We start from the raw sequence: 16,020 nt of genomic DNA, 5'->3' as shown, positions 1-16,020 counted from the left end.
TATTTTGCTACAGTTCTTATGATTTACATTTCATGTTATGATAATATTACTTTTGTTGGATATGTAGATGAGGTTTCTTTACCCTCCTCGATTGGAAAAGTATATATTAAAAACAATTGGAGAACGATGGAGGCAACATAAGTCAAATATGAAATCACTCTATTTTGATGCAACCAAGAGTATGGAAGCAAACAACACCAATGTTCCAAGGGGTGTGATTAAAGATCATTGAATTTCTCTTGTTACTAATTGGATGAGCCAAAAGGCACAGGTACATATGGACGACTTGTCAGATTACCATTTACATCTTGCTTAGTTTCTCTAGGGAATTATGCAAATGCATGTGCTTAGGCCACAATCGAAGCGGAAGGCAACCGCTCTGAACCATGGCCTGATTGAGAAACCATGACCATGATGCCCTGTTTTCTTTGCCAACAACCCCAAATGTGCAAAAAAAATGGTATGTAAAGCAAAAAAAAAGGTTGAGAGGTTGAGAAATTTACCTCGGACGGGTCGGCGGAGTCGAATTCTTCGAAGGTGGGCACGTCGTCGGGGCTGTTGATCTTGAGCCCCGCCGCCTTCCTCTCCTGCCTCTCTCGGGTCTTCTGGTTCTTCTTCTTCCGCCGCCGCATCTGCGCCTCCGTCTCGTGCGCACGCTTCTTGCTCGCCGGTGCAGCCACCGGCCAGCCGTATCTTGCCGTCTGGCCCCAACCGGAGCTCAGATCTGGGGCAGCTCCGGCCGCCGATGGTGCCGCCGATGGTGCCGCCAACTGCGTGTCGTCAACCGCCGCCTCCTTGCCCTTCCCCTCCTTCCCCTTCCCCCTCTCCATGGACGAGCGCGAGCGAGCACGAGCGAGAGCGAGCTGTTCTTGACCTAGGGTTTTTTCCCGATTTGGGGATTGCTTTGGATGGATGCGCTGAAGTGTGAAGAGGACAGGGGAGAAAAGCGTTATATATCTCGGCGGTTCCGCGTGGCCGCACGTGGACACGTAGGCGTATAATACATTGCGGTATGGGTCATATACGGGCTTGTACGTGGGCTGATACGAACCCAGCCAAACCCGAAGTACACAGGAAATGACGATCTTGCCCCCAGACCCGAAGCGGTATGAACGAATCCTAACCGTCCATGTGTTCTCGCGATTTGGCTTGTTTGTGGTGGGTGCGTACGGAAGCAAAAACGATAACCCGGAACCAGCAATAACCCCAACAACTTACTTTGACAGAGAGCATCATAATATTTCCAAAATTTTAATATCTACACTTCCTTCCTCGCCGTTGGAATTAGAACAAGAACAGGTCATCTGGACATGATGAAATGTATGGTCATTTCTCCTCATTGTGATGGCCTGATGGGATGCAGCAACGAGTTACCAAAGTTGAGCTCTATCCCTGATCATGTTGGAAATCGGCTGCCAGCCCATCAGCCACGGCTTCCTATTCGCCGGGATCGCGAAGTTGAGCTCAAACATCTCCTTGCTGATGTTGCCACCCTCGCAGAAACCAACCAGCCGGGCCACTATGTCAGCGCTCTCCTCGATGTGCGCTTCATCCTCAGGGTCTGTCCAGAGCTTGTTCACCAGCTGCAGCTTCCGCTGCTTCGCCTCGAGGGGGACCTGCCATTTGATGAACAGGTGCTCCCGCTGTTCTTCCGTCAGCCTTGAGCCCATCCGTCTCGCGAGAAATTCCCGTTCGTTCCTCAACGCCTTGATGCTGCAATGTACAAATGAGTGAAAGCTGCCTTAAAACCATTTGGAGATAAATAATTAGTACTCCCTCCGTTCTATATTAGTTGTCGCAGATTTGGATGTATAAATGTGTTAGATACATCCAAATCAGCGACAACTAATATGGAACGGAGGGGTAACAGTTAGTAACGACGAATGAACCGTTTTGACTTAAACAAGGGTAGATGTTAAATGATGGCTGACTAAGACAGAATGGTAGCACTATGACTAGAGCTCATCAGGCACATCAGCACCTATCTTTTGTACTCTAGTACTCTTCAACAAACTTTCTTGCTGCTAGCATTAATCAACATAATCTGTAAACAGAAATATGATCGGCAACATGGCATATTATCATAAAGAAGGCCGGATGTTATGAACAAGGCTGGATGTTAAATGATGGCTGACTAAGACAGAATGGTAGCACTATGACTAGAGCTCATCAGGCACATCAGCATCTATCTTTTGTAGTACTCTTCAACAAACTTTCTTGCTGCTAGCATTAATTAACATGATCTGTAGCCACATGGCTTTCAAAAAAAATCAACATAATCTGTAAACAGAAATATGATAGGCAACATGGCATATTATCATATTTACCTTGAGGCCAGAGAAACTGCAAGGTCATCACCAGGTGCAGTAGGGCTTGCATCACCTACTTCATCCAGATGCTGCTGCAGCCATAACAATCTTCGGACTTCAACTTCGATGTATATCTGATCAGCCGTATCCCCCCTGAATAGCCGGTAGAACTGGGTCCTGTGTATGATCGATACATGACAGATATCCCATAGCTGGATAATGTGCTGCATCTGCTCCTTAAATAATTTTTCCCATGACTCAGGACCATCCTGTAGACATCCGGCATTTTCCTCTGGGTCTTCCTCCATGTCATTTGGTTTTCCTTCATTAGATTCCAATTCCAGGACCTGTAAGAACATTTTGAGAGAACATATTTTAGCAGAAGAATAAGATATTTTCAGCATGACCAAAAAAGTTAATGTGTGTGCAAGATCAAGTGAGGCCAGGACCTGGCAGACAAGCAGCTGCTTTTGGTACTGAAGTTTCGCCACTCTCTCCTTCAGCTCAGTCACATAATCCCTGATGTTTCTTACATTCTCTTCAGCAGCATTTTGGAACATCCGCTGCATCTTTTTCATGTTCACTGAGCTATCTCGCCTATTACGTGGTGTTTCATCACGTGATGCTCCAGTGTCTTCACTCTTGGTGGGAGTTGTTTTTTCTGAATCCTCATGAGACACTGTGTGACCGTCTGGAGCTCTGTTCTCAACTTCTGAGTCCGAAGGTCTACTAGAAGAGTGTGGAGAGCAAGGTGCTCTTATTGGTCTGTTCATGTTGCTCACGCCCAGCGGAAGAAACATCCTCCTCTTCTTTTTTGATACATTGGACTTTGTGGAAGATTCATTACACTCTGTGCCAACATTTGGAAGTGACATCACCAATTTATCAATAGACCTCTGTACATTTTCCAGTTTCGCCTCAAGTTTGGCAATATCATTGTCTTGCATATGAAGTCTACTGATTTCATCTTTCAAATCAGACCCATTTCCTTCATCTGTAATCATCTCAACATCTCTGTTCTCAGGTCTAACAGATTGCATCTCCCTGATTTCTGCCTGAAGTTTAGCGATAGTTTCTGCTACACCTTGGTTGCCATGCTTGTGGTATTCAACCTCCTTGTGCAATACTTCAATAGCTCGGTTTGCTTCAACCTCAAGCTGTTGTTGTAGCTGCTCAAGCTTGCGAATTTCATGCTTTAGCATTAATGGGGCAGTGGACGATTGTCTAATTGAGTTCCTTATCTTGATCATTTTACTAGGCTGTAGTGACCCAGAAAACGTGAGACACTTTCGGGCCTTTTGCGATGAGTCAAAAGAATTCCATCCCTAAACAGAGCGACAGATATGGAGAATATTTAGTTTTTTGCAGGAATGGAGATGATTTAGTTAAAAGCAAAAGAACACATCTTCGACAAAAAGACAAAATCTTACTTGCTGGTTGTCACCCATCTTCTTTCGTAGTTCTTCAAGTTGTGAGCATGCACTGTCTCGTTCTTTCTTGAGTTCTTCCATTTCTATTTCCATCTGCAAGGTTAGCTCTATCAGATCAATTACAAAATTATATTCAGTGAATCCTTAAAACTTATAAAGCTAAAAGTAAGTGTTCCGTCCTTGGTAAGAACCTGACCTGTCTGATTTTCTTGTCCTTTTCCATTATGAGGATCTCAGAAGAGGCGGCACGATCAGGTGTTCTTAGTTCTGCTTCTAGCCTAGCAACTTCCGTTTGAAGGTGCTTCACAAGTTGCTTATCAGAAATAACCTGTATGGACAATGAATGGTAAGTTTATTTTAACAACCAAGGGTGTAACAAAGAACCTCGAGTCACAGCTCTTACCATATTAACTTTTGCAGTATTTGTCACTTCCTTGGCACATGTTGCAAAGAATAAAGTATTTCTAGATTGTTCTACGTGTGTCAGGGCTGGGCTCATGGTACAGATGATGGCTGTTCTTGCATTCCCACCCAAAGAAAGTTGCAAAATACGCGTGAGCTTTGAATCTCGATATGGTATGTGTCCACTTCTTTTCTCTGAGCTGCAATGCAAATTTGTAATTAGTTTATTTGAAGTTCCAATAAGGATAAATTTTCTTTCCTTAGGTTCCTTCTTGCTAAATAAATAAAAAATATCACATGCACCTTTCTCACATAATCTTAAAGCTAACTACTAATCCTGATAACCTTTGAGCAATTGTAAGCATTGCTGAAGTGAACATGCGGCAGTTTCTAAAAGTCAGGTAGCCAAGTTTGCAGTGTACAGTTATTTGCATTATTTACTAATAGACAACAATGAACACGCGCAGTTTCTAAAAGTCAGGTAGCCATGTTTGCAGCGTACAGTTATTTGCATTATTTACTAATAGACAACAATGATAGTTTATGCGATTTTGCAACATCTTTGTAGATATTTCATAGGTTCCTTAAAAAAATACATCAAGAGCAAACTGAATGTAGTGCAGTAACCATATCATTTTGGTGATTATTTAAGTATCTACCGTGGTATGTGTTGGTAACCTGTCACATATTCTAATTTAGAATGTGTCGACACTCCTACAAATTATTAAATGTACAATGAAAACCAGAACTTGAAGATGAAAAAATATGAGTTGGATTGAATGGAAGAACCATCTACAATTCAGTTTGATACGATCACCCTGGAATATGAAAAACTACTGTTTATTAGTTATCAGATGCCAAATGCCAAATGCCACTCGTATACCAGAAAATCACATCCTCAAGTTTGAACTTCCAGTCATTTAGCAAACAGACCCAATAATTCACTGATATGAGATGTTAACAAAGCAGAAGTTGTTTCTCATACACAAAATAACGCACTCAAAATTGTGGAATTGGATTATGAATCGATGCCATTCACTTAATAAAGTGCCTTAGTAAGAATATGTTCATCTGATCATCTGATGCCTTTCATTTGCACTTTGCTTGTGTACTTCTGTATGAAATTCATTAGAAGCTGAGTTGCCATATAAGAATTTAGAACTAGTTTCCAAACAGATGCAGGGAAAAGGCTACTAAAGTCATCTGATTTAAACTTCTTATCTATATAAGTGTCTCTTTTAAAGAACTCAAACCTTAGCTTCCGGATGACTTTAGTCAAAGTTAATAAACTGCGATTTATGTGGCAGCCTTCTTTCAGTCTTGCACCAATTGCATGTGTTTGTGCAGCTCTTTCACTTCCAGCAAGGTCAACAAAATTCTGCGAAAAAACAAAAAACGAAATCATTAATATCATGGACAACTAAAATCAGCATACCACATGCCAAAAGTTGGGCAGTATTCTTACTAGACTAGCAACAAAAGATTTAACACAGCCTGACACTTCGCGGAGCCTACTCTCCACTGTCTGCATAGAGATATATACACAAAATAAATATTATTCTTTGCTCAATACATTTTTCTTCGTTGAATGTAAACAGGAAAGATTGTTCTCATATACCAGCCTAATGATTTGGTGGGAACGTGAACTGGTGTCATTTAGTGCAGTCTCCCCAACCTGTCTTTGTTCTGCATTTATTTGGCACATCATTAACAAATGTCAACCAGTTAACCTTACACATTTTTGCCTTTCTTTGAGAGGTACACTCTGCAAGTAGTAGTAACCTTCACAAATGCCGATTAGATGCCGTAGATGTTCTCTGTCCCTGACAATTTGTTCATCCAACTTCTCCACGATGGGTCCTTTCTGCCAAACCAAAATATATTTCGACAAGATCATTACAACGTGAAGGAGAATTTCCTTACGAAAGTGTACTGACTGAGTCAACAAACCTCGGGATCATCTAACAACCGAAGGGAACCAGAGTCAGGTTGTAGAAGGTCCTTCACAATCTCATTGTAGATTTCCATAGCAGATATCTTGATAACAAATTCCCTCTCAGGGGTCTAAACAATAGACAAAAGCCAGAAAGGCAGAAACGGTTATGTCTTACGGACATGTTAGCAGTCTTCCATGATTGCAACTGTAAAATATCATGAACAGAAGATACAAAAAAAAAACTCACATTTTCCATGTGCCTGTAAATATCACTAACAGCACTCTCTGTCACGCCTCTCATGGTATATGTCTTGCCACTGCTAGTCTGACCATAGGCAAAAATGGTGGCTGCAAAACAAAGACAAGAAAAAGGTCACTTGCAGATCATCATTCCACCAGTACTAAGCTAGAAAGTGAGCACTAATCTACCATTGATGCCTGTCAATGCAGACATAGCAACATCCTTAGCTCCACCTTCATAAACCAAATCTGTCTGACAGCTTGGCCCAAACACCTTATCTGGAAGGGTTGCATAGGAATTCGTTAGTAGATTAGAAGGTGAGTTCTGTCACAACAAACAGAATTGCTTGAGCAGGACAGTGTACCAAAAGTGTACGAGGTAGGTCCAGCCCGGTCCTGGTGCGGGCCCTTGTATAAAATTGTCTGACTATCAGCACATTCCCACGCAGACTGGTCCTTGACGGCCAGCTCCTTCTTGCTCAATGGTCGCACCCTAACCGTGACAAATATTTTCTCCTCCTTGGATCTGGAGCTGCCACCAGGGGTAAGGCTCGGTGTGCGCTCAATCTTCGATGTAGGGGCACCTGGTGGTCTTGATGCAACCATGTTTTTAATCCTTGTTGGTGTACAAAGTCCTTCAGTCCGAACTGCAGCTAGAAGTCTGGAAAGCCAAAGCACAGCTGCAGTTGTCAAGTACAGAATTCTAGTTCTAGAGAATAATATGTATATAAAATGAAGTAAGAGCTCATCATCGGCCATAACAACCACTAATGCTGACAAAGTACGAAACAGTTTCATAGACTGTCAATCTGAATGCATAATGAGGCAGACTGTCAATCTGAATGCATAATGAGGCGAACCAGTTGTTTATCAGTTCAGAAACATTCGTTTCGTTTCCACACAGCAGAAATAAATAGATCAGATTTTACAATACCCTTAATGACTAATATTTCACGGCAATCTAGCAGCAACAACTCCAAATTTCAGAAAAATATCCGTGTCAATCATCAATCTCTGCATTCCCCCCCTAACTGAATTTCCACTGTACTATACAAGCACATATCCGGCTGTTTTCAGCCGTAACGATAGCAACACAGAGGAGCGCCGTAATGATAGCACTGTCAAGTAAGACTAATTCCCCCACCAGATGCCACAGTTTCCTACCCCAAACTACCGTATGCACGCACATTTCTCCGACGAGAATAAAGGGAATCGGGGACGCCAAACACACAGACAGGCCAAAAAAACATATCCAATGCTAGTAAATAAATCAGTCGAGAGGCTGGTGCGATCGCTTACCAAATCCCCTCAGGGCTCAGGCGATCAAGCGTGTTCAGCTGAAGCCCCTGATTCCACCCAAAAACAAGCTGCTATCAGTCAGTATCCAGCACTCCGCACCGGAAGCGAGCAAATCCGCACCAAGCTGGAGTGGACGACGATGAAGGATCCGGGTTAGAGCAAACAACACGACCGAAACGAAACCCTACGAAGCAATCCAGGCAGGCTAGGGTTGCTCACCAGCGAACCAAATCGATCCCAAAGCACGGGCGGATCCCCGTCCCGCGGCAGTCCCGGCCCAGTGCAGCGGCGCGGATGACGACAGCCGCGCCCGCGGGCGAAGCTCCTCGGGCTCGGAGGCGGAAGCGGATCCGGAGGCGCGCTCGGCGGCGACCTGAGAGGAAGAGAGGGCTCGCTCGGCTCGTGACGCCGTGGCCGAGGTGGAGAGAAGAGGAAGAGGACGAGGAAGTCGTGCGAGCGAGCGGAGCGGGCGGGGGTTACTGAGCAACGGCTAGCTAGATTTGGAAAGGCGTTACGGGAAGCCGCCGGCGGCTCGCTGCGACGTGGGCCACTACTGAGATCGGACCCACCTGTCGGCGACCGGAGTTTTATAGCAGGTTCTGGGTTCCACGTGGTCTCCACGTAGCCCGCTAGGCGCCACCGTTGTAGGCTGCACGGGCGTGCACTCGGGAACCGGGACGGGGTTTGAATTTGAATTTCATTTTGCGTTAGTATAATGGTGATTCGCTGGGTATTCGTGCTGAAATATACGAATCTCTAATGTCTTGTGGTCGTTGTAGAAATATACGAATCTCTAATGTCTTGTCGTCGTTGTAGTGACCTAGTGTGCAAATTAGGGCATCTCCAGTGGCGCGTGACGCGCGACCGTTTGCGTCCGCCGTGACCGAAAATGCGTCTAGGCTCTGCTTCAGCGGGGCGACGCAAAGTGATTGGCCGTCCGCGGCGACGCAAACCTGGCCCAAATATGCGCCACATTTGCGTCTCCGCGGTCGCTCCGAGTGTCCGCCGAAAAAGACGTAGGACCCGCCCGTCACTGGCAGGGAGGTCGATATTATTCTCGCCAGTGGCCATTCCCTGCGCGAAATATCAAATTAGACCGGCGCGAGCAGTCCAGAAGCGATGGACGTCCTCGCCGCCGCATCCACCACCATGGATGCCGAGCAAACCCTCGCACCCGCCGCCGCCCCACACTCCCCTGTAGCCACGACCATAGCCACAATGGAGGCTGCAGCTTCGGCGGAAGCAAAGCGGGCTGCCACCGGTGGCCGGAAGGCAAAGCCGAAGGCGGCAAAGAAGGTGCTCTCCAAGGAGGAGAAATGCGTCGAGGCCGCGAAGCGTCGCGGCCGGCGCAAGACCTGAAGGACAAGACTGTTGCGGCCGCCAACCAGCAGGCGTGGCAGATGCAGATGAAAGCCGGCGTCGCGCAAGTAGCCCTCCATCCGACCATAGTGGAGGGCTACATGCTCGTCAAGCGAGAGGGGATCGCCCGCGTCGCTCCTCCGGCCTCGTCGGTGCACCGTACCACATCCCAAGCCCTCGCACGGAAGAGTCCCTCAAAAAAAGATGGAACTACATCAAACAAGAGACAAGAAAGTTCTACCCGACCGTCGAACATTGCAAAAACAACCCTGTTAGCGGCGCTGGCATCATGTCAGTGGTAAGCCAGAGACAACCTTGATCATTCTATTTGATGTACATCATTCTATGTACATCATTAGCGGCTTTGGCGTGATTGCACGTATCCCGGGTCTTGGAGAGGTTCAAGGCATAAGAAGGGCTACCATCATAGTTTTAAAAACCGGACCGGCGATCAAACCGGTGAAGCTATTGGTTTAGGTTTTTACTGGTCTTCAGTGTGTGGTTTTTTAGATATAAATTAATATATTTTTTACTTAATTTTTTTTGCATAAAATAAATAATTATGTATAATTAAGAAAATTATTTCACACAAGTCATTTGACATAATGGTTCACTTAATGATACAGCAGAGAAGTCAACCTCTGATCCACAAGGTTGTAACTTGCCACGTGCAACACTCACAGGCTCCCAGTCCTAAAACATAGCAAATATTTAAGCTGTGATTTTTTTTGTACAGAATAGAGCCAAGTATGTATAAGTGGGATGCAATGTGTTGGCAAGGAGCAAGCTAGCGATAGCAAGTGATACCGTGTGTCAGACTGTCAGTGAGTACATCAAGCAGCAAAGGTGAACAAAAAAGCAACAGCCGATCAAAATTTCATCCAAATGATAACGCGTAGATGATATATAATACGTATCTCCATTCTGCACATACGTAAACGGTGGGCAGCTCAGTTGGCCAACATTTGGAAGTGACATCACCAATTTATCAATAGACCTCTGTACATTTTCCAGTTTCGCCTCAAGTTTGGCAATATCATTGTCTTGCATATGAAGTCTACTGATTTCATCTTTCAAATCAGACCCATTTCCCTCATCTGTAATCATCTCAACATCTCTGTTCTCAGGTCTCACAGATTGCATCTCCCTGATTTCTGCCTGAAGTTTAGCGATAGTTTCTGCTACACCTTGGTTGCCATGCTTGTGGCATTCAACCTGCTTGTGCAATACTTCAATAGCTCGGTTTGCTTCAACCTCAAGCTGTTGTTGTAGCTGCTCGAGCTTGCGAATTTCATGCTTTAGCGTTAACGGAGCAGTGGACGATTGTCTAATTGAGTTCCTTATCTTGATCATTTTACTAGGCTGTAGTGACCCAGAAAATGTGAGACACTTTCGGGCCTTTTGCGATGAGTCAAAAGAATTCCATCCCTAAACGAATGACAGATATGGAGAAGATTTAGTATTTTGCCGGAATGGAGATGATTTAGTTAAAAGCAAAGAACATGTCTTCCTCGAAAAGATAAAATCTTACTTGCTGGTTGTCACCCATCTTCTTCCGTAGTTCTTCAAGTTGTGAACAGGCATTGTCTCGTTCTTTCTTGAGTTCTTCCATTTTTATTTCCATCTGCAAGGTTCGCTCTATCAGATCAAGTACAAAATTATACTCAGTGAATCCTCAAAACTAATAAAGCTAAAAAGTAAGCATTTCGTCCTTGGTAAGAAACCTTACCTGTCTGATTTTCTCGTCCTTCTCCATTATGAGGATCTCTGAAGAGCCAGCACGATCAGGGATTCTTAGTTCTGCTTCTAGCCTAGCAACTTCCGTTTGAAGGTGTTTCACAAGTTGCTTATCAGAAATAACCTGTATGGACAATGAATGGTAAGTTTATTTTAACAACCAAGGGTGTGGCAAAGAACCTCAGAGTCACAGCTCTTACCATATTAACTTTTGCAGTATTTGTCACCTCCTTGGCGCATGTTGCAAAGAATAATGTATTTCTAGATTGCTCTACGTGTGTCAGGACTGGGCTCATGGTACATATGATGGCTGTTCTTGCATTCCCACACAAAGAAAGTTGCAAAATACGTGTGAGCTTTGAATCTCGATATGGTATGTGTCCACTTCTTTTCTCTGAGCTGCAATGCAAATTTATAATTAGTTTGTTTGAAGTTCCAATAAGGATAAACTTTCTTTCCTTAGGTTTTTTCTGCTAAATCAAAAACAAAATGCCCCATGCGACACCTTACTCACATAATCTTAATTCTAACTGCTAATCCAGATAACCTTTTGAGTAATTGTAAGCATTGCTGAAGTGAATAGGCAAGGTTTCTAAAACTCAGGTAGCCAAGTCTGCAGCGTACAGTTATTTGCATTATTTAAGTAGACATCAATGATAGTTTATGCGATTTTGCAACATCTTTGTAGATATTTGATAGTTTTATTAGAAAAATACATCAATAGCGAACTGAATGTAGTGCAGTAACCATGTCATTTTAGTGGTTATTTAAGTATCTACCATGGTAAGTGTTGGTAACCTCCAGATACTCTAATTTATAATGTGTCGACACTCCTATAAATTATTAAATTTACAATGAAAACCAACACTTGAAGATGACAAAAATGAGTTGGATTGAATGGAATAACCATCTACAATTTAGTTTGATATGATCACCCTGGAATATGAAAAACTACTGTTTATTAGTCATCACATGCCAAATGCCACTTGGATACCAGAAAACCACAACCTAAAGTGTGAACTTCCAGTCATTTAGCCAACAGACCCAAGTTACTGCTATGAGATGTTAACAAAGCAGGAGTTGTTACACAATACACAAAATGACGCCCTCAAAATTGTGGAATTGGACTATGAATCGATGCCATTAAATTAATAAAGTGCCTTAGTAAGAATATGTTCATCTGATGCCTTTCGTTTGCACTTTGCATGTGTACTTCTGTATGCAATTCATTAGAAGCTTAGTTACCATATAAGAATTTAGATCCGGTTTCCAGATGAATGCAGGGAAAAGGCTAATAAAAACAATTGATACAAATTTCTTATCTAGAAGTATCTCTTATAAAGAACTCAAACCTTAGCTTCCGGATGACTTTAGTCAAGGTCAATAAACTGCGATTTATATGGCAGCCTTCTTTCAGTCTTGCACCAATTGCATGTGTTTGTGCAGCTCTTTCACTTCCAGCAAGGTCAACAAAATTCTGCGGAAAAGCAAAAAAAAACAATCATTAAGATCATGGACAACTAAAATCAGCACACCACATGCCAAAAGTTGGGCAGTATTCTTACTAGACTAGCAACAAAAGATTTAACACAGCCTGACACTTCGCGGAGCCTACTCTCCACTGTCTACATAGAGATATATACACAAAAGAAATATTATTCTTTGCTCAATACATTTTTTTTGTTGAATGTAAACAGGAAATATTGTTCTCACATACCAGCCTAATGATTTGGTGGGAACGTGAACTGGTGTCATTAAGTGCAGTCTCCCCAACCTGTCTTTGTTCTGCCGTTATTTGGCACATCATTAACAAATGTCAACCAGTTAACCTTACACATTTTTGCTTTTCTTTGAGAGGTACACTCTGCAAGTAGTAGTAACCTTCACAAATGCCGATTAGATGCCGTAGATGTTCTTTGTCCCTGACAATTTGTTCATCCAACTTCTCCACGATGGGTCCTTTCTGCCAAACCAAAATACATGTCAACAAGATCATTACAACGTGAAGGAGAATTTCCTTACGAAAGTGTACTGACTGAGTCAACAAACCTCGGGATCATCTAACAGCCGAAGGGAACCAGAGTCAGGTTGTAGAAGATCCTTCACAATCTCATTGTAGATTTCCATAGCAGATATCTTGATAACAAATTCCCTCTCAGGGGTCTAAGCAATAGACAAAAGCCAGAAAGTGAGAAACGGTTATTTCTTATGGACATGTTAGCAGTCTTCCATAATTGCAATTCTATAAATATCATGAACAACAGATACAAAAAAACTCACATTTTCCATGTGCCTGTAAATATCACTAACAGCACTCTCTGTCACGCCTCTCATGGTATATGTCTTGCCACTGCTAGTCTGACCATAGGCAAAAATGGTGGCTGCAAAACAAAGGCAAGGAAACAGTCACTTGCAGATCATCATTCCACCAGCACTAAGCTAGAAAGTGAGCACTAATCTACCATTGATGCCAGTCAATGCAGACATAGCAACATCCTTAGCTCCGCCTTCATAAACCAAATTTGTCTGGCAGCTCGGCCCAAACACCTTATCTGGAAGGGTTACATAGGCATTCATTAGTAGATTAGAAGGTGACTTCTGTCACAACAAAACAGAATTGCTTGAGCAGGACAGTGTACCGAAAGTGTAAGAGGTAGGTGCAGCCCGGTCCTGTGGGGGGGCTTTGTATGTAATTGTTTGACTGTTAGCACATTCCCACGCAGACTGGTCCTTGACGGCCAGCTCCTTCTTGCTCAATGGTCGCACCCTAACCGTGACAAATATTTTCTCCGCCTTGGATCTGGAGCTGCCACCAGGGGTAAGGCTCGGTGTGCGCTCAATCTTCGATGTAAGGACACCTGGTGGTCTTGATGCAACCATGTTTTTAATCCTTGTTGGTGTACAAAATCCTTTAGTCCGAACTGCAGCAGAGGGCTGGGAATAACAAAGAACCTGCAACTGTCAACTTCAGATTCTAGAGAATAGTATGGATATAAAATGAAGTAAGGGCTCATCATCAGCCATAGAAAACACTAATACTGACAAAGTACCGAACAATTTCAAAGACTATCAATCTGAATGCATAATGATGCGATCCAGTTGCTTAACAGTTCAATAACATTCGTTTAGTTTCCAACAGAAGAAATAAGACAATCAGATTTTACACTAGCCTTTATGGAAAATCTTACACGGCTATCAAGCTAGCAACAACTCCAAATTTCAGAAAAATATCGCTGTCAGTCATCAATCTCTGCATCCCCCCTAACTGAATAGATGTCCTCCCAGTCCAATTTCCACTGAACAATAGAAGCACAGATCCGGCTGTTTTCAGCCGTAATGGTAGCAACACGGAGAAGTTGCCGTAATGATAGCACTGTCAAGTAAGACTAATTTCCCCACCAGATGCCACAGTTTCCCATCCCAAACTACCGTATGCCCACACATTTCTCCGACGAGAATAAAGGGAATCGGGGACGCCAAACACACAGGCCAAAAAACATTTCAAATGCTAGTAAAGTAGATCACTCGAGAGCCCGATGCAATCTTTTACCAAATCCCCTCAGGCGATCATGCGGGTTCAGCTGAAGCCCCTGATTTCCACCCAAAAACAAGCTGCTATCAGTCAGTATCCAGCACCCCGCACCGGAAGCAAGCGAATCCGCAACAAGCTGGACGACGACGAAGGATCCGGATTAGAGTAACCAACACGACCAAAGAGAAACCCTACGAGCAATCCAGGCAGGATAGGGTTGCTCACCGGCGAACGAAACCGATCCAAACAAGCACGGGCGGATCCCCGCCCCGGCCCCGCGCGCGGTAGTCCCCGACCCAGTGCAGCGGCGCGGATGACGACAGCCGCGCCAACGGGCGAAACTCCTCGGAGGCGAGCGAGCTCGGCGGCGACTGGAGAGGAAGAGAGGGCTCGCTCGGCTCGATGACGCCGTGGCCGAGGGAGAGGAAGAGGACGAGGTATGATCGTATGAGGTATTGTGGGACGATGGGAACTTCCATCGGTTACGTGTTAATATATAGGGGCCAACAACGACAGAGCTAGATACAAGGAAGGTTACAACAGATAGAGAAAAACGTGGGTTGATCTTGATCTTATAGTTACAACAACAATATGGTTTGAACTTAAAATACTAGACCGTTGAAGCGTTTGGGCAGAAGTTCAGGTGCTTTTATTCTTTTCAACCTTTCACAAATCGCACTGTCTTTTTATTTTATTTTCAGAACGGATCACTGTTATTGATTAGCTAATAATGGGAATATCAATGAATGAGTGCAAATCCTGACGGTTCCTCAGAATAGCCAGACGGCAGTATGTATGTATAGTCATAAACGATGGAACCGATTAAACGTAAAGAAGAATCACCGGTTCTTCATGCAAGTGCCATGCTCTGAAAAAAGAGTGCCAGGTTTCTTTATTGTACTTTCTACCTAGGCTCTGCTGTGGTAAATTTTATAAACTGCTCACCATTCTGTTCTTTATTAGTATGAACTAATAGAAGCTAATTGTTTAGAGCATCTCCACCGGCGCTCCCAATAGAGCTCCCAATAGCTCTACTTGGATTCTAGTGAGAGAAAGCGCCCGCACCGGCGCTTCCCAAAGAGAGCCGGCATGTTTTGGAGCCCCATAAAATAGCCGGCACTCCCGAAAGGATCCCTATGTTAGAGCATCTCCACCGGCGCTCCCAATAGAGCTCCCAATAGCTCTATTGGGATTCTACTGAGAGAAAGCGCCCGCACCGGCGCTCCCCAAAGAGCGCCGGCATGTTTTGGAGCCCCATAAAATAGCCGGCACTCCCGAAAGGATCCCCGCCCCGGCCCCGCGCGTGGAAGTCCCCGACCTAGTGCAGCGGCGCGGATGACGACAGCCGCGCCAACGGGCGAAACTCCTCGGAGGCGAGCTCGGCGGCGACTGGAGAGGAAGAGAGGGCTCGCTCGGCTCGATGACGCTGTGGCCGAGGGAGAGGAAGAGGACGAGGTATGATCGTATGAGGTATCGTGGGAACGATGGGGACTTCCATCGGTTAAGTGTTAATATATAGGGGCCAACAACGACAGAGCTAGATACAAGGAAGGTTACAACAGATAGAGAAAAACGTGGGTTGATCTTGATCTTATAGTTACGATCAGATCAACAACAATATGGTTCGAACTGCCGACTACCTCTATCTGAACTTCTGTCTAGGTTCATCTGAACCTCTCTGTCGCAAACACTAACACGAGGAACTCGTGCGAGCGGGCGGGGGTTACTGACTGAACGGCGCTGCACGCAACGGCTAGCTAGATTTGGAAAGGCGTT

At 44.3% G+C, this 16,020-nt stretch overlaps 2 protein-coding genes across 2 annotated transcripts; both read right to left on the bottom strand.

Annotated features, from left to right (window-relative positions):
• Nucleotides 1-1,254: 1,254 nt before the first annotated feature.
• LOC127292760 (kinesin-like protein KIN-7A) lies at nucleotides 1,255-7,722 on the bottom strand. The gene is made up of 15 exons (XM_051322218.2): nucleotides 7,617-7,722; nucleotides 6,683-6,978; nucleotides 6,507-6,596; nucleotides 6,325-6,425; nucleotides 6,092-6,205; nucleotides 5,924-6,005; nucleotides 5,760-5,827; nucleotides 5,607-5,666; nucleotides 5,395-5,519; nucleotides 4,143-4,341; nucleotides 3,936-4,067; nucleotides 3,740-3,832; nucleotides 2,759-3,634; nucleotides 2,328-2,656; nucleotides 1,255-1,713 (listed from the first exon to the last, which is right to left on the bottom strand). Exons 2-15 carry the CDS (start codon nucleotides 6,921-6,923, stop codon nucleotides 1,371-1,373), a joined length of 2,853 nt encoding a protein of 950 aa, XP_051178178.1. The 5' UTR covers nucleotides 6,924-6,978; nucleotides 7,617-7,722; the 3' UTR covers nucleotides 1,255-1,370.
• A 2,066-nt stretch (nucleotides 7,723-9,788) lies between these two features.
• On the bottom strand, nucleotides 9,789-13,647 carry LOC127292761 (kinesin-like protein KIN-7A). Its single transcript, XM_051322219.2, has 12 exons — nucleotides 13,352-13,647; nucleotides 13,175-13,264; nucleotides 12,993-13,093; nucleotides 12,762-12,875; nucleotides 12,594-12,675; nucleotides 12,430-12,497; nucleotides 12,278-12,337; nucleotides 12,065-12,189; nucleotides 10,913-11,111; nucleotides 10,705-10,836; nucleotides 10,507-10,599; nucleotides 9,789-10,403 (listed from the first exon to the last, which is right to left on the bottom strand). The coding sequence occupies exons 1-12, from the start codon at nucleotides 13,590-13,592 to the stop codon at nucleotides 9,789-9,791; spliced, it is 1,920 nt and encodes a 639-aa protein (XP_051178179.1). The 5' UTR covers nucleotides 13,593-13,647.
• Between the last annotated feature and the right edge of the window lie 2,373 nt (nucleotides 13,648-16,020).

This window comes from Lolium perenne, chromosome 4 (genome assembly GCF_019359855.2).
Source record: "Lolium perenne isolate Kyuss_39 chromosome 4, Kyuss_2.0, whole genome shotgun sequence".
Lineage (NCBI taxonomy): Eukaryota > Viridiplantae > Streptophyta > Magnoliopsida > Poales > Poaceae > Lolium > Lolium perenne.
This window is presented reverse-complemented; position numbering and strand designations above follow the sequence as displayed.